At 40.8% G+C, this 18,295-nt stretch overlaps 1 protein-coding gene across 1 annotated transcript in view; it reads right to left on the bottom strand.

Annotated features, from left to right (window-relative positions):
* Positions 1 to 18,043, bottom strand: part of MTPAP (mitochondrial poly(A) polymerase) — a 37,733-nt gene extending 19,690 nt beyond the window's left edge. Inside the window, exons 1-4 of the mRNA XM_025397847.1 lie at positions 17,832 to 18,043; positions 9,891 to 10,063; positions 8,632 to 8,856; positions 4,870 to 5,094 (exon numbers count right to left, since the gene is read on the bottom strand). Of these exons, the coding sequence (XP_025253632.1) occupies positions 4,870 to 5,094; positions 8,632 to 8,856; positions 9,891 to 10,063; positions 17,832 to 17,988 (780 nt within the window). The 5' untranslated portion in view covers positions 17,989 to 18,043. The remainder of the gene's footprint in view (positions 1 to 4,869; positions 5,095 to 8,631; positions 8,857 to 9,890; positions 10,064 to 17,831) is intronic.
* Positions 18,044 to 18,295: the final 252 nt, after the last annotated feature.

Below are 18,295 nucleotides of genomic sequence, written 5' to 3'. Positions count from 1 at the left end.
AGTCTAACACACTCTTCCTAACTCCCCTCAGATTGGGTTGAGGAATAAAACACACACACAAAGAATTATAAAGCAAGGTGTAGTGCAAAAAGATACCAAAGAACCAAAAGGTAAGAGAAGAGCTCATGAATGCAGAAAGTAGTCAAAGAAGTTTTAATGAATCTGATGAATGTAAGGTGCTTATATTTTTTAATTGTATTTTATTTTTAATATTTTTACTAGCAAAGCTATTATAATCTTGAACAAAAACATATTTCCAAAAAAACTTTAAATAAGCACATGTATGTTCAGAACAACACTTTCCTAATTTAAACCAACATACAAAATGCCAAATTCTGGTTATTTTTGTGTGTGTGTGACAGAGTCTTGCTCTTTCGCCCAGGCTGGAGTGAGGTGGCGTAATCTCGGCTCACTGCAACCTCTGTCCACCCTGGGTTCAAGCAATTCTCCTGCCTCAGCCTCCTGAGTATCTGGGATTACAGGTGCCCGCCACCACGCCCAGTTTTGTATTTTTAGTAGAGACAGGGTTTCACCACATTGGCCAGGCTGGTCTCGAACTCCTGACCTCAGGTGATCCACCCACCTTGGCCTCCCAAAGTGCTAGGTTACAGGCTTGAGCCACTGTGCCTGGCCGAAAATGCCAAATTGTTTAGTAAGACTGGAGCACTGTCTTTAAAACATCTTTTTCTAAATACCTCTATACCTCAGAAATCTAAGAGTAATAAGACTCAACTAAAAGTTTCTAGGCCAGGTGCAGTGGCTCACACCAGGTGCAGTGGCTCACACCTATCATCGCAGCACTTTGGGAGGCTGAGGCAGGCGGATCGTAGCTCAGGTATTTGAAACTATCCTGGGTACCATGGTGAAACCCCATGTCAACAAAAAATAAAAATAAAAATAAATTTAAAAAAAGAAGAAGTAAGTTTCTAACTCCTCCCCGTTTCCACCAAAGAAAAAATTTTGCTTCCCACTTACATAACAGTAAAATTAAATTGCTGCTGATGGTGGTCAACATTTGAACACTTACTATGTGCCATAAGCACTGTTCTAAATGCTTCACACATACTAACTCAATAAATCCTCTCAAACATTGTATGAGATATGTGCTATAACACCATTCCAATTTTATAGTTAGGACAATTGAGGCAGAGAGAAGGTAAATAACTTACCCAGGATCACATTACTAGTAAGTAGAATTAAAATTCTGCAGCTTGGTGCCAGAACCCAGGCTTTTTAAACCATTACAACACACTGTTATGCTCCTTGATTATTCAGTTAGTCCTTTATTTAAGACAGCTTAACGTAATTGAAGTGCCCCTGCCAGGAACTTAATACATTTTCAAGTACATGTTAGTCTTAATCTGATCCAGGCTGGGTGCGGTGGCTCACGCCTATAATCCCTGTGATCCCAGCACTTGGGGAGGCCAAGGTGGGTGGGTCACTTGAACTCAGGAGTTCGAGACCACCCTGGGCAACATGGTGAAACACTATCTCTAAAAAAAATTAGCTGGGAGCAGCGGTGTAAGCCTGTAGTTCCAATTACTCAGGAGGGTGAGGCAGGAGAATTGCTTGAGCCCAGGAGGCAGAGGTTGCAGCGAGCTGAGATCATGCCATTGCACTTTAGCCTGGGCGAAAAAGATCTCATCTCAAAATAGTAATAATAATAATAATAATAATAAAACTGACCCATTTAATTTTTATCTCTTTCCTACTCCTGGCTAGTTTCAATTCAATAAGCATATGGTGAGCAAATTAAGTACACAGTACTGTGGAACAAGTATATGAACAGACATGATTCCTATCTGCCCAAGTTTATGATATAGCGGGAGACATACACATCAGCTACTCACTAAACATGACAGAAGAAATTTGAAGACAGATAGAAATACCAGCAAGATACTACAAAAAAGGAGTGATTACTTTTGGCTAGAGTGGAGAAAAAAATTAAGGGTGGTTTCAAGAAGGTAGAATTAGAACCAGACCTTGAAAGCTGTGTTAAGAATGACAGTTGGGGAATGGAGGGAAGGTGCACTCCTGAGTGAAGGCACAGAACAACTGTTTGATCATTACGATATTTACAAGTGCCTTCTATTACTGGAAATGTTAATTAAACAATGTGGTTGGGGCCGGGCATGGTGGCTCAAGCCTGTAATCCCAGCACTTTGGGAGGCTGAAGTGTGTGGATCACCTGAAGTCAGGAGTTCCGGACCAGCCCGGCCAACATGGCGATACCCCATCTCTATTAAAAATACAAAAATTAGCTGGGAGTGGTGGCATGCGCCCACCAGCTACACATGAGGCTGAGACAGGAGAATTGCTTGAACCCAGGAGGCAGAGATTGCAGTGGGCCAAGATCATGCCACTGCACTCCAGCCTGGGTGACAGAACAAAGCTCTGTCTTAAAAAAAGAAAAACAAAAACAATGTGGTTGGAAAATTGGCTATGTAACAATATATAATGAGAAATGATGACTAAAATTAATTAAGAGACAGAGGATTTCAATACTATGCTAAAGAAAAGAAGCATTCTAAGTTTGTGGGAAAATTCAAACTGTGAGTGAAGGTAACTCCAACAAAGACTGAAGGTTGAAATACCAAGGCATGACACAAGGAATGTAGTTATAATAATCTAAGTGAGAGTTTATAAGGGACTGTGAAATTATGAATACAAAAGATAACAACTTAGAAGCAGAATTAAAAGATGGTTAGCAAAGCTAAAATGCCATTAATTAACATGTGAAACATACAGAACTGTTATAAGAACTTAGCACATTTGTAGGAAGATGAACATAAGCTGTTTCAAAACATTGTTTGAAGTATCAACTGGACATCCACATAAAGACTGATGTTCATTACTAGTTTGAAAGATGTAAGGAAAGATAGAGCCATAGAAAATAAACATTGTATAAAAACACATAGCCTTGGCTGGGTGTGGTGAGTCACACCTATAATCCCAGCACTTTGGGAGGCTGAGGTGGGTGGATCACCTGAGGTCAGGAGTTCAAGACCAGCCTGACCAATACGGTGAATCCCTGTCTCTACTAAAACACAAAAATTAGCCAGGCATGGTGGGATCTGCCTGCAGTCCCAGCTACTTGGGAGGCTGAGACAGGAGAATTGTTTGAACCCGGGAGGCGGAAGTTGCAGTGCGCTGAAATCATGTCACTGTATTCCAGCCTGGGCAACAGAGCAAGAGACTCCGTCTCCAACAAAAAAATAAAAATAAAAATAGGATGAGTTCATGTCCTTTGTAGGGACATGGATGAAGCTGGAAACCATCATTCTCAGCAAACTATTGCAAGGACAGAAAACCAAACACCACATGTTCTCACTCATAGGTGGGAAATAAACAATGAGAACACCTGGACACAGGAAGAGGAACATCATACACCGGGGCCTGTTGTGCAGTGGAGGGAGGTGGGAGGGATAGCATTAGGAGACGTACCTAATGTAAATGATGAGTTAATGGGTGCAGCACACCAACATGGCACACGTATACATATGTAACAAACCTGCACGTTGTGCACATGTACCCTAGAACTTAAATTATAATAATAAAAAACAATAAAATAAAAAATAAATAAATAGCTTTTTCAACAGTGTAATTAAATTAAGGCGTCCTTTATATCGTTTGGGAGGATGGAAGAGATACTGGTTACTTTTACCGTTAGACATGCATGCTAAAGAGAACATAAATGGAAGAAATAATATCCAAACTTGCAAGAGAAAAAAAAGGGGTAAGAAGGAAGTACAGGAATAAAGTAGGAGTAATCTAATAAAAGGAAGAAAGAAAGTGAAAAGTTGCTGGGCATGGTGGCTCATGCCTGCAATCCCAGCACTTTAGGAGGCCAAGGGGGGTAGATCACCTGAGGTCAGGAGTTTGAAACCAGCCTGACCAAGGATGTAAAACCCCATCTCTACTAAAAAACTACAAAAATCAGCTAGGTGTGGTAGCAAGCACCTGTAATCCCAGCTACTCAGGAGGTTGAGGCAGGACAATCACTTGAACCTGGGAGGTGGAGGTTGCAGTGAGCCCACATTACACCACTGCACTCCAGCCTAGGCAACAGAGCGAGACTCCGCCTCAGAAAAAAAAAAAAAAAAAACAGTGAAAAGCAAAAGCACAGAAAATAGGAAATAAAAAATAAAACAGGAGAAATTAGTCTAAGAATGATCAGTAGTAACAATAAACATTGAACTCAAAGACTGATAGACTGGAGTAAAAGCATACTGCTATTTATAAGAGATACGCCCAAACTAAAATAACATATATAAAGGCTGAAAATAAAGAAACAGAAGATGTGAGACAAATATCAAGTGGCCATATTAACAAATAAAATAGAACTTAAGACAAAAGCATTTATAGAAATGAAAAAAGCAGGTGTGAGGGATACAACAAAACAGTCCAATAAGGAAATATAATAATCATGTACCTGTATGTAGCTAATATAGCCTTTGGATAAAACAAAAATCAAAAGAATTTTAAAAAGAAATTAACAAAACCAAGAATCATGAGATGTAAAAACATCTCAGTAACTAGATTACGAGGTTAAAAAGAAAAAATTAGTTAAGATACATAATTGAATAACAAAATAGGCAACTTAGACCTAACTGAAAAATTTCTGAACCCTTGAAAAGAATTAACTCTCTGATTGCATATGTACAGAATATTCACAAAAATGATCACAAAGAACAATACAAAGAAAGACTTTACAATTCCAAAGACTCAATAACAAATATACCTTATTCTTTAACGACAATGTTTAATAAGTTTAGAAATCAACAGTTTTATTTTATGAAGTTCAAAGATTTTTCTTTTTCTACTTTCTTAACTTTAAATGATTATAGTGGTCAAGAGAAACACACTTACCTTGTGAGTGCTGAGGTTTCGGGTTTCATCTAGATCCAAAAACATGTCCAAATCACACCCTAACTTCCCGAAAGTATTGACTGAGGAGCCAAAGGGTCTGACTACGCAGTCCGGAAAATATGCGGCGGCTATGTCTTCAATGAGAGAACAGGTGAGATATCGGAGCTTAGTGTTCTCCTCTGTTAGCTGGAACTCCTTCAAGAGAGTGTTCAGCTGATCGTCTATCTAGCTAGCCGAAACAAAACCAACAAAATAGAGAAAAAGTACAGGTCATATAAAAGAGTTACCATTTTACTTTGAAAGATTTAGTGGCTTTGGAGACCTAACCTAGAAATATGCAAAGCCTGGCGCGGTGGCTCACACCTGTAATCCCTGCACTCTGGGAGGCTGAGGCAGGTGGATCACCTGAGGCCGGAAGTTTGCGACCAGCCTGACCAACACGGAGAAACCCAATCTCTACTAAAAATATAAAATAAGCCGGGTGTGGTGGCACATGCCTGTAATCCCAGCTACTCAGGAGGCTGAGGCAGGAGAATCGCTTGAACCCAGGAGGCAAAGGTTGTGGTGAGCCAAAAACGCACCATTGCACTCCAGCCTGGGCAACAACAGCAAGACTCTGCCTCAAAAAAAATAGAAATATGCAACATTTTCTTGTTCAGTCTTAAAAGTGGAGTAAAAAAAATACTCTTAAAAAACCACTGAGGATGCCAGGCACAGTGGCTCATGCCTGTAATTCCAATACTTTGGGAGGCTGAGGCGCATCACAAGGCCAGGAGTTTGAGACTAGCCTGAGCAACACAGCAGGACCTCGTCTCTATTTCATTAAAGAAATAAATGATATAATATTTTAAAATTTTTAAAAAGCTCTGAGGAATGCCACTAGCAAAATAAAAGTCGGCTAGAATTAAAACTTTGTAAGCTTTGAGTATAAAGTATTGTTTTAAGAAAATGAAAGTAGTAAAGTACTCCAGAAGAGGTTAAAACCACATGTTAGACATTTTAAACCCAAGGGGATGAAAGACCAATGTTAAAGGTCAAGAAAAACTAGAAATATTCAAGTAATGAAGGCTCAAGACCTCTCAGTTTCTCAGAATAACAATCCTGTCTATCCATTAGAAGACTGGCATTAAAACGATCACATACTGAAACTGTGTACTGGAGTATCTGAAGTGGAAAAAAGCTTCAAATGCTCTTACTTGAAACCAACATTGAAAATATCAAATGGCTGGGCACAGTAGCTCACACCTATAATCCATTGGGAGGCCAAGGCGGGAGGATTGCTTGAGCTCAGGAGTTTGAGACCAACCTGGGCAACATGATGAAACCCTGACTCTACCAAAAAAAATTCAAAAACTAGCTGGGCGTGGTGGAATGCATCTGTAGTCCCAGCTACTCAGGAGGCTGAGGTGGGAGGGTCACTTGAGTCCAGGAGTTTGAGGCTACAGTGAGCTGAGACTGCACCACTGCACTCCAGCCTGGGCAACAGAGCAAGACTCCGTATCAAATAAAATAAAATAAAACACAATAAAATAAAACAAAACAAAACAAAACAAAATAACTGAACTAAGCATTCAACTCAAAAATAATAAAAGAGGCCAGGCTTGGTGGCTCATGCCTATAATCTTAGCAATTTGGGAGGCCAAGGCAGGCAGATCACATGAGATCAGTTCGAGACCAGCCTGGCCAACATAGTGAAACCCCGAATCTACTAAAAACACAAAAAATTAGCCAGGTGTGGTGGCGCATGCTTGTAATCCCTGCTACTTGGGGGGCTGAGGCAGGAGAATTGCTTGAACCTGGGAGGTGGAGGTTGCAGTGAGCCAAGATCATGCCTCTGCACTCCAGCCTGGGCAACAAGAGCGAAACTCTGTCTCAATAATAATAATAATAATAATAATAATAATAATAATAATAAAAGAAAGAGAAATAGACTAGAAACAAAAATTTTCTTATTAGAAAAGTAAACCTTGAAAATAGTATTTTGATAAATAAAGCCATGAGTAGATTCTTTGGAAAGACTAGCAAGGTCTGGCAAGTCTAAGTAAGAAACACCAAGACAGGTGGGGCGCAGTGGCTCACGCCTGTAATCCCAGCACTTTGGGAGGCCGCGGCGGGCAGATCACGAGGTCAGGAGATTGAGACCATCCTGGCTAACACAGTGCAATCCCGTCTCTACTAAAAATACAAAAAATTAGACAGGCATGGTGGCGGGCACCTGTAGTCCCAGCTACTTGGGAAGCTGAGGCAGGAGAATGGCGTGAACCTGGGAGGCAGAGCTTGAAGTGAGCTGAGATCGCGCCACTGCACTCCAGTCTGGGCGACAGAGCAAGAGTCTGTCTAAAAAAACAAAAACAAAAAACAAAAAAAACCCACCAAGACAAATACAAACAATATTTGAACAGAGAAAAGAGACAGAATCTTGGGCCTGGCATGCTGGCTCACGCCTATAATCCCAGCACTTTGGGAGGCCGAAGTGGGCAGATCACCTGAGGTCAGGAGTTCGAGATCAGCATGGCCAAAGTGGTGAAACCCCGTCACTGCTAAAAATACAAAAGTTAGCTGGGCATGGTGGTGCGTGCCTATAGTCCCAGCTACTCGGGTGGCTGAAGCATGAGAACTGCTTGAACCAGGGAGGAGGTTGCAGTGAGCCAAGACCATGCCACTGCACTCTAGCCTGGGCAACAGAGGGAGACTCCGTCTCAAAATAAAAAAGAGAGAGAGAGAATCAGAAAGAAGACATTTTAAAATTGACAGAAAATCATGTACAATTTTATGTCATTATGCTGGAAACAGAAAGAAAACCTAAATTGTTCAAAAGGCCCAAAACTGGCCGGGCGCGGTGGCTCAGGCCTGTAATCCCAGCACTTTGGGAGGCTGAGATGGGTGGATCACGAGGTCAGGAGATCAAGACCACCCTGGCTAACACGGTGAAACCCCGTCTCTACTAAAAAATACAAAATATTAGCTGGGCGTGGTGGCGGGCGCCTGTAGTCCCAGCTACTCGGGAGGCTGAGGCCGGAGAATGGCGTGAACCCGGGAGTCAGAGCTTGCAGTGAGCTGAGATCTGGCCACTGCACTCCAGCCTGGGCGACAGAGCGAGACTCCGTCTCAAAAAAAAAAAAACAAAAAAAACAAAAGGCCCAAAACTTCAGAAGAACGTGGTTACCTGTGAGTACAAATGGGGCATGGCGGGGAAGGAGCAGACAAGGATTACTATCACTTTTCATTCAACATATCCTGCAGTTTGAATTTTTTAAATACAATCCCATTTATTTATAGAAATATTAAAATTGTAATAAAAATATTAGCACAACAAATGTAATAATGCATTTTTTTAAATACACCTTGACTAAATAGGGTTTATTCTGTGAATGCAAGAATGACTTGACATGAGGAAATCTACAGTGAATCTACAATTCACTACATTAAGACATTAGGAGGGGAAAGAAAAGTCATCAGGAGAAAAACCATATATAATTGCAAGATTATATGCCAGTCATCAAGATAATCTCAAATGTCAAAACTCAACATCTACTCAATGTGTTGAGCATGATGACATTCTTAGAAAGCTAGAAATAGAAAAACTCTTTCATCTCATTATGCATCCACCACCACGATTCATCTCCGTAACTCTTTTCACCTTGTAAAACTGAAGATCTATATCCATTAAACAATAATGTAACTTGAATATTTTATACGAATCTTTATTGTTCATTAAAAAAATGCATATTTCTCAAAGTTGAAGTATACCTAAAAACTTACACTTTCTGCATAACAAAGTAATTCAAAGAGCTTCCTGTTTGAAGGTGGCAACTGATTACTCGACTGTATGCATGACTGTTCAGAAGTCTGGTTTTTCAACTTCAGACTGAGGAAACGTGATCTGAATGGAATTGCAGTCTCCATGGCCACGCTTGGAGTACGAGTTCCATTTTGCAGTGAACCTACACTTTCCTTTCGGCAAAATTCTACAACAGCATAGAGACCCTATACCAAAAACATAAGAAAAAACAGAACACATTTCACAATATATCTAACATACTATTTTAGCTCATATTTTAAAACAATTATAATGCTACAAAATATCAAGTTTTTAAAATTTACAAATGATATGATTCTAACACAGCATTAGTTTTATTCAATTTAAGTAGATTAAGAAAAGGAACACTGGGCCGGGCACAGTGGCTCACACCTGTAATTCCAGCACTTTGGGAGGTAGAGGTGGGCAGATTACCTGAGGTCAGCAGTTCGAGACCAGCCTGGCCAACATGGTGAAACCCTGCCTCTACTAAAAATACAAAAATTAGCTAAAAGTGGTGGCAGGTGTCTGTAAGTCCAGCTAATTGGGAGGCTGAGGCAGAAGAATCGCTTGAACCCAGAAGACAGAGGTTGCAATGACCCGAGATCATGCCACTGCACTCCAGCCTGGGCGACAGAGTGACTCTATCTCAAAAAAAAAAAAAAAAAAAAAGAAAGAAAGAAAAGAAAAGGAACCTTAAAACGATGTTAGTTAAGAGAAGCTGAAGAGACTGAAAAGAATGAAGCAGAAAAACCCAAAGGCAAAACAAAGATCCCCTCCCACTGGCCTTCATCCACAAGTTAAAGGGACTCTCTAAAGTATTCAAGCTGGGCGTGGAGGTGCAGGACTGTAGTCCCAGCTACTCCAGAGGCAGGAGGATCACCTGAGCCTAGGAGTCAAGGCTGTAGTGCACTATGATCCTATCTGCCAACAGCCACCACACTGCAGCACAGGCAACAGAGTTGGACCCCGTCTCTTAAAATTAAGCATCCAAATAATGAAACCAGTCATAAATGACTTATAATCCTAAAATACTGCTATAAGAATTTGTAGTCTCATATGGAAAACAAAACTCATTAAAGAAATCCAGATAAGGAAGGTGCAGTATATCAAAGAGAACGTAACTATCATATTGCAAAAGGCAACAGCAAAGAACAACTAATGGAGACCTCCACCCTTGAAAAGCATAAACGTTAAGTTAGATTGTTTTTCAAATACTTACAAAGCTTTCATAGAAGAAATGATTATTAATAGGTCCATGTTGGGATAAATATTTAAGAAACTTGTTTTCACTGATTTTCTCTGGACAACGTATTAAAACAGTCCGCTGTGCCTGTTCTCGTCTTTCATTCTGCATCTCAGAGAATCTCTTTCTAGGAATCTTGTCTTCAAAGCCTATGAATGAGACAAAAACATTTCCACCACACGCACACACATAAAATTTTTAAAATATTTTGGTAATGTGTTTTAAAGACTTTATATAGGACTAAAACCAACTTCACCTAATCTATTCTTTTTCTCTTCCTTTATAAGGGTTAAACTATACTACGGTAGTCCCCCCATTACCCACAGGGGTTATGTCCCAAGATGCCCGTAAATACCTAAAACCTTGGATATTACCAAGCCCTATATATACAATGTTTTATCCTATATATAAATTAGGCACAGTAAGCAATTAATAACAATGGGCCAGGCTTGGTGGCTTATGCCTGTAATCCCAGCACTTTGGGAGGCTGAGGTGGGTGGATCACCTGAGGTCAGCAGTTCAAGATCAGCCTGGCCAACATGGTGAAACCTCATCTGTACTAAAGACACAAAAATTAGCCGGGCATGGTGGCGCACGCCTGTAGTCCCAGCTACTTGGGAGGCTGAGACAGAAGAATCACTTGAAACCAGGTAGCCGACATTGCAGTGAGCCGAGATTGCATCACTGCATTCCAGCCTGGGCAACAGAGCGAGACTCTGTCTCAAAAGAGAGAGAGAGAGAGAGAGAGAGAGAGAGAAGAGACAGAGAGATTAACAACAACTAATAATGAAATAGAACAATTCTAACAATACACTGTAATAAAAGTTATATGAATGTGGTCTCCCTCTCTCAAAATATCATATTGTACTGTGTTCACCTATTTGTGGACCACGGTTGACTGTGAGGAACTGAAACTTGGACAATGGAAACACAGATGAGGTGGAATTACTGCACTTTCAGTGTTCGTTTGGCTACTCTCCCATGACTACTATTAAAACTGCCCACTTTCTCTGTTTTGATTTACTACGCTTGATGCAAAGTGCTGAAAACGGAGTTCCACAAAACTTTAAAAACAAAACCGGGAAAGTAAAATCACTTATTTAATACTTACACAAATAAGCACATACAAAATTGTGCAAATTGTAACATTCCAAAGACTAAAAGAAATTATTACAAGGCTGATTGTAACGAGACAATGAGCTTGGAAATTTGGTGTTTTGAAGTAAGCTATTAAGGCGTTTTTCGTTCTCAAGGGTCTCGATCTGGCTCAAACAATTAACAATGAGTTACCAACTATCATGTGCTCTGTATCAGGGAAATCAAAGAATTTAAAACCTCGCTGCTGCCCATGAAGAGCTCATTGATAATTTCACTAACGAAAGAAAGAGGCTAGGAGTTTTACAATCACAGGGAATCAAGACAAAAATTGTGACAGTCAAGAATTAAATATTAATAACCCACTAGCCATGATGGGAAGGCCAACAAATGAACTAAGCATAGAGAGAAAAAAATTATTCAAGTTCTAAGAGAGTATTAAAGCGCAAACCTGAATGTTAACAACTAAATTCCCCCAAGATTTTAACTTCCAGTTAAGTAGTTTAAGGTGTTTCTTTAAAAAGTCTGGAATGGTAGACTCTAGAGATCATAAACCACCAAGTCTGATATCAATACCCTTAACAAGGCCAGATGCGGTGGCTCACGCCTGTAATCCCAGCACTTTGGGAGGTCGAGGTAGGCGGATCACCTGAGGTCGTGAGTTGAGACCAGCCTGGCCAAATTAGCCAGGCGTGGTGGCGTGTGCCTGTAGTCCCAGCTACTTGGGAGGCTGCGACAGGAGAAACACTTGAACCCGTGAGGTTGCAGTGAGCCGGGATTGCACCATTGCACTCCAGGCTGGGTGACAGAGGGAGACTCTATCTTAAAACAACAACAACAACAACAAAACCCTTAAAATTCCAAATAAATTAAATAGAACAGAAAATGTAAATGATGGATAGAAATCAGCAGAAACTTTTAGTCTCATTTTCTTCAAAAAGGCTATGAAACTGATGGATCAAGGAAATACTCCAAGCCCACTATCTTATTATTTTTTTTCTTTAAAGAGACAAGGTCTCCCTCTGTCACTCAGGCTGGAGTGCAGTGGCACACTCCCGGCTCACTGCAATCTCTGCCTCCCAGGTTCAAGTGATTCTCGTGCCTCAACCTCCCCAGTAGCTGGGATTACAGGCATGCGCCACCACGCCCAGCTAATTTTTGTATGTTTAGTAGAGACGGGGTTTCCCCATGTTGGTCAGGCTGGTCTTGAACTCTTGACCTCAAGCAATCCTCCCTCCTTGGACTCCCAAAGTGCTGAAATTACAGGCATGACACCACCAGACCAAGCCTGAAAATACAGCTTTTAACTATGCACCTTCACCTCCACTCCCAATGACAATTCTTTAACATCAATCTCTTATTTCAGGCCTGTATCACAATAATCTGACTCCCAAACTAGTCTCATTCACTCCAGTTTTGTTTTTCTCAAGCTATCCTCCACATAACTGCCAAAGTGTTCTTTATAAAATGGTCTTTTTTTTTTTTAAGTCTTATTCTTTGGCTTCTCTGCTTAAATCCTTTAATGATTTCCCCAGTGCCTTTAAGATCACATCTAAACTCCATAGCATGACTATAAAGTGCTTGCACCATGTCCCATCTCCCCTCTTTCATGTCACTTATACCATTTCTTTCTGTTGCACTTTTCACATATGGTACTATACACACACAATACTATCACATGCTCTGAACTATCTATGTCTTCTTCCTTCTGGTTGGAATGCCCACCTTCTCATTTTCTGTCTGGCAAACTCCCATTCATCCTTCAAATCTTGCTCAGGTCTGTGAAGACTTCTGACTCCCCATGGCAGAATCTCTTCCACCTCTGTATTACCTTACTTTAACAACTATGAAAGAATGTAATTCATAGTGTTATATTTATTTAACAATACGGAAAAATACTTTTTTCCATATTGAGGACAGAGACTATTCTTTTCAATCAGACCTCAGTCTACCAACTGTCCTTCCTCCAAGTGGTCCTTATTTCCTTCTCTTATGCTATAGGCTTTGCCTAGACCACCTTACTACTTTTTCAGTTGTGACTGACACCTACACACTCTTGTCTCTGATTTTTTACTGAGTCTAAACTGATGTCCAACTGCTTAATGCAAAAGTAAAGTCGAACAGTGTAGAATTTTCTTTTTTCTTTTTATTTTTTATTTTTCAGACAGAGTCTCGCTCTGTTGCCCAGGCTGGAGTGCAGTGGTGTGATCTCGGCTCACCGCAATCTCTGCCTCTGGGGTTCAAGCAATTCACCTGCTTCAGCCTCCTGAGTAGCTGGGATTACAGGCACATACCACTGCACCAGGCTAATTTTTGTATTTTTAGTAGAGAAGGGGTTTCACTATGTTGGCCTGGCTGATCTTGAACTCCTGACCTCAGGTGATCTTCCTGCCTCGGCCTCCCAAAGAGCTAGGATTACAAGTGTGAGCCACGGCACCCAACCCAAACAGTGTAGAATTTTCTAAAGTAGAAGCATAAATCCTCTCCCAGTCCTCTTACCCTAAGAGCCAACCATTAAGTTGTGGTACTTATCTTTTCAGACATTTTCAAGGTATATGTAAACATATACGCTCGTATCCATAGATACACATCTTTTACACAACTGAAATCTTACTATATATTCTGCAACATGTTGTAAGATATTTAATATACTGGGGACATTTTCCCATATCAGAAGATACATATTTACTTTATTTCTTTTAAAAATTACATACTCTTAAATATGTATTTATCATAGTTTAGCCAAATCTCTACTGATAAATATTTAGGTGGTTTACCACTTTTTCACTATTATAAACAACACTGTAATGTCATCTGTATGCAATGTCTCTGCACATTTATGCAAATACGTCCCTGCAGGTAGACTGCCAGCAAAGAGCAGAGATTACATTTGAGAATGAGATAGAAAAGTTTCATTTAAAAAATGGAGCATTGTGCTTGAGAAGATGAAAAAGGCAGAATCTAAAGCCTTAAACAACAGTAGGTTAAGAATGATGTAGACACAATGACAAAGTTGTGAAGGTGGGAACAGAAAGTTGAGGTAATTTATTGCCTCACCAAAGGTTTATCAAATCTATAACAAATTAAAATGAAGAACTAGTAAGTGCTAATATTTTAACACAGATTGAATGTGCAATGTTCTTGATAATACAATATGGTAAGCACAAACTAACATTAAGAAAGGACTGAATAGGCCAGGTGCAGTGGCTCATGCCTATAATCCCAGCACTTTGGGAGGCCAGGAAGGGTGGATCGCTTGAGGTCAGAAGTTCAAGACCAGCCTGGCCAACATGGTGAAATCCCATCTCTACTAAAAATACAAAAAAGCCAAGTGTGGTAACCGCACCTGTAATCCCAACGGGATTATCACTTGGAGGCAGAGGTTGCACTGAGCCGAGATAGCACCACTGCACTCCAGCCTGGGCTACTGACAGACTCCTTCTCAAAATAAAAATAAAAATAAAAATAAAGAAGGAATACCATCCTGTATTTAGAATTAAAAACAAAATAAAGATGTATGCATATAATGGGGGAAAAACTAACCTACCATAGTTTTATAAAAGAGGCCTGAAAGTTTGATGCATCAAAGGAATGTCTTAACTTCTGGATTGAGGATAGAAAGAGAATGAATTCATATAAAGAACTTCAGGCCTTATTAAGACAAATGTTTTTAAAAATCCAAATTTAAGGGGTAATAGCACCTCTTTGCTACTTACTAATCAGGCCACATATGGAGTATATGTTCTGCTCTGGACGTAATGGATATGAAAGATATTAACAAGCCAGACAGCAACCAGAGAGGAATAACAAAAAGTCTAGAAACTCTAATACACAGTTACTACAAATAAAAGAGGATTTACAGTCTGGGAAAAAAATAATAAGAATCTGAGAGCTGAGCACTGGCTTTAAACATAATACATAGCATCTTCTCTTAATAGTTTTCCAAGCACTGTCACTCTTCTGAAACGCACAATAACCTTTTAAGATAGACAGGGTAGGTATCACCGCAGGTGAAAAAACTGCCCAAAGTCAAACACCTAATAAGCTGGGTAGCCTCCTGCAGTTTAGCTGTTGTTTGTTTGGCTGCTGGCATCCAAACAACAGCTAAACCTGTTCAGGTAACAGTTCTGGTAACAGCACACCCCTGCGAGTAAAAAACCACTCTATGTGGTTGTGGTGGAACTGTCACACTTATCCCCCGCCCCATGAGATAGGGATTATCAGACTATTTTGGACACCTCCTCTTCATCCAAAGGGTGGGCATGTGATCAATCAGAAGTTGCAAGCATGTGAACGTGGAGCTGCTGGTGACCATCACCCCCACCATTAACATCCCATGTAGTAGAGCCCAAGACTGTAAGGCCACCAAAAATAGCTAAGGAAAATGAAAATACCTCACACTGACCACGTCAATCCAATTGACCTTGAAGTATAATATATGTCTTTTTCCGGAGTTTGGTTACACAGATTGGTATAGTCTCCCTTTTCTACTTAAGCTATTTTGAGTTTTGGTTTTTTTTTGTTTTTTTTGTTTTTGAGACGGAGTCTCGCGCTGTCGCCCAGGCTGGAGTGCAGTGGCCAGATCTCAGCTCACTGCAAGCTCCGCCTCCCGGGTTCACGCCATTCTCCGGCCTCAGCCTCCCGAGTAGCTGGAACTACAGGCGCTGCCACCACGCCCGGCTATTTTTTGTATTTCTTAGTAGAGACGGGGTTTCACCATGTTAGCCAGGATGGTCTCGATCTCCTGACCTATTTTGAGTTATTTTCTGTTACCTGTATCAGAAAGAATCCTGAATAATACACTACATACTTTTTCTCTTTCTACTACAGCTCTTTCCACTACTCACACGAAACCTATGTCAAAACTGAACAATGTGGAAACGGGAAATTAACAGATTTTAGCTCACCATAAATATTTTTCAACCATTAGAGCCTGACCAAAAATGGAATTGACTGATTTATGAAACAATGTTCCTTATTGCTATAAACTGTTACTAGGAATGTTTTGGTAATGAATCTGCACACTGAATGAAAAACTGAACTGGATTATTTCTCAGTTTCCTTCCAATTATAAAATTACATGCTTCTAGGTGAGTATAAGGTGTAGTTACCTGTCCTTTATTAAAATGGTGAAGACATCCAAATGAGCATTTTGTTATTTGTTATTTCCTGCAAGAATCCCTGAATATTTAGTCATATTATTCTAATGATACAAAATGAAACATTTCCTTAAAAAAGAAAAAAAAAAACAGCAAAGCTACAGTAAATGAAGAGTACAGCCTTGGAATTATAAGTGGGTTTTACTGGCTGGGTATGGTGGCTCATGCCTGTAATCCCAGCACTTTAGGAGGTCAAGGCAGGCAGATCACCCGAGTACTGGAGTTCAAGATCGGCCTGGCTGGCATGGTGAAACCCTATCTCTACTAAAAACACAAAAATTAGCCAGGCGTGGTGCCACGTGCCTGTAATCCCAGCTACTCGGGAGGCTGAGGCAGGAGAATCACTTGAACCCGGGAGGCCGAGGTTGCAGAGCCCAGATCTTGTGATTGCACTCCAGCCTGGGTGACAGAGGAAGACTTCGTCCCGGAAAAGAAAAAAAAAAGTAGGTTTTTTATACTTTTGCCACCGAATAGCTGAGTTTAGCTTCAACTACTTAAGCTACCGTTGGACTACCCTGTTCTCTCATCTATAAAATGGAATGACAGTATTTTCTTACACACCTAGGCTACGGGGTTGTTTCATGTATCAAAGTGCATATGAACACACTCTCAAATATAAACTCCCATACAAATGTTAAATTACAATAGCTTTTTTGGCAGAATCCATACTCAGATTTTCAGCGTTACTTAGAAATTTTCAACAGAAGTAGCTTCCACTAAATACAATCCAATCAATATTTCAATTAAGTATTTTATAAAGATTTCTCACTGCCTGTCAATGTAAGTCTTTTATACAGTCTGATAAAGACACCAGTTTATTTTAGGGAAAAAAATAGCTCCAAGGAATCGTAGAAATCAACACATTTTGTTTAATAATTTGACTAAACGTCTAAATTAACTGAGCTAGTGACCTTGCCTAAGCTATTTACCTCTTTGAGCCATTTTCTACATCTGTAAAATGGACACAGTGATATATTTCTTGCAAGATTGTTTTAAGAACTGTAAATAGAATACACAAGCTCTTGAGTCACAAGAGAGGTTCAATAACACTGGCTTCTCAATACACAAAGAAGCACATAAATGTAGAGCGAACGCGGGACAACAGCCTGTTGTAGTGAATCTGTTACCAGATTGATTTGGTTCAAAATGGCCAAAAAGAATAAAGTAAACGGCAGTACTTTATTGGGCAGAACCCCATGTCTAGGAACCAGGAAGCCTCTTGATCCATCAGGCTACACTGTAACTCGGCCTCCAGCAACAACTTAATGTATCAAAATCAGAAATATACGTAAATGATGCAACGACTGGCTCAGATGTGTAGCATTACTATCACTGGGAACACTATTTCGTCAAACTGTAAAGTGCTAGCAAACTGGGTTCCTGATCTAAATTTCATGGAAGTCTAAACAATTCCATCACTGTACACAGGAGTCGCCCCGAAGAAACATCACACATCTCACTTCCGCCTCAGCAACAGCGGCGACCCTGGGTTCCCCTAGACAGATCAGAGGAGAGGAGGACAGGACACAGCCCCACTCTCTTGCCAAAGGGTCCACGGCCGTTTCCACAGGCCACGTGTTCCCCCGTGATCCCAGACTCTTTCCCCTTCCTCGCCCGCTGTGGGAAGGAGCTACAGAGCAAACCGAGGCCACGGCGCCATCACCTGTCTCCACGCTCCCTGAAGGCTGCTCGTTCCTCCTGAGGTCTTCGGCCACAGTTCCTGGGCAACTCAAAAGTCTGAGGATAGGCCGCTGGACTCGAGTTCTTCTCTGGGCAGACAGGTGCAAACGGGTCAAGAGCCCCACGCCGGGAACCGCCATGGTTAAAAGCACGAGCGCGAAGCTGAAAGGTCAGCGTGTTTTCGCGCATGCGCCCGGGGGGTGGGGGTGGGGCAAAAGAAATGGGAAGCCTCGAGGGTCAAACTACGCGAAAGAAGTTCGGTTTTAGCGGAAGAAAGGAAATTGAAGCCGAAAAGAAGATGCCTGAGATTTCAGACATGGTTTACTTCCAGAGTGGTACAGTTTACCAAATGAGAAGCTCCACAGAAGGAGCGCTCCACGTACTCTTGTAAATAGCGTCATGAAAATAGAGCCAGAGCCCGGGGGCGGTGGCTCATGCCTGTAATCC

This window comes from Theropithecus gelada, chromosome 9, assembly GCF_003255815.1.
Source record: "Theropithecus gelada isolate Dixy chromosome 9, Tgel_1.0, whole genome shotgun sequence".
Lineage (NCBI taxonomy): Eukaryota > Metazoa > Chordata > Mammalia > Primates > Cercopithecidae > Theropithecus > Theropithecus gelada.
This window is presented reverse-complemented; position numbering and strand designations above follow the sequence as displayed.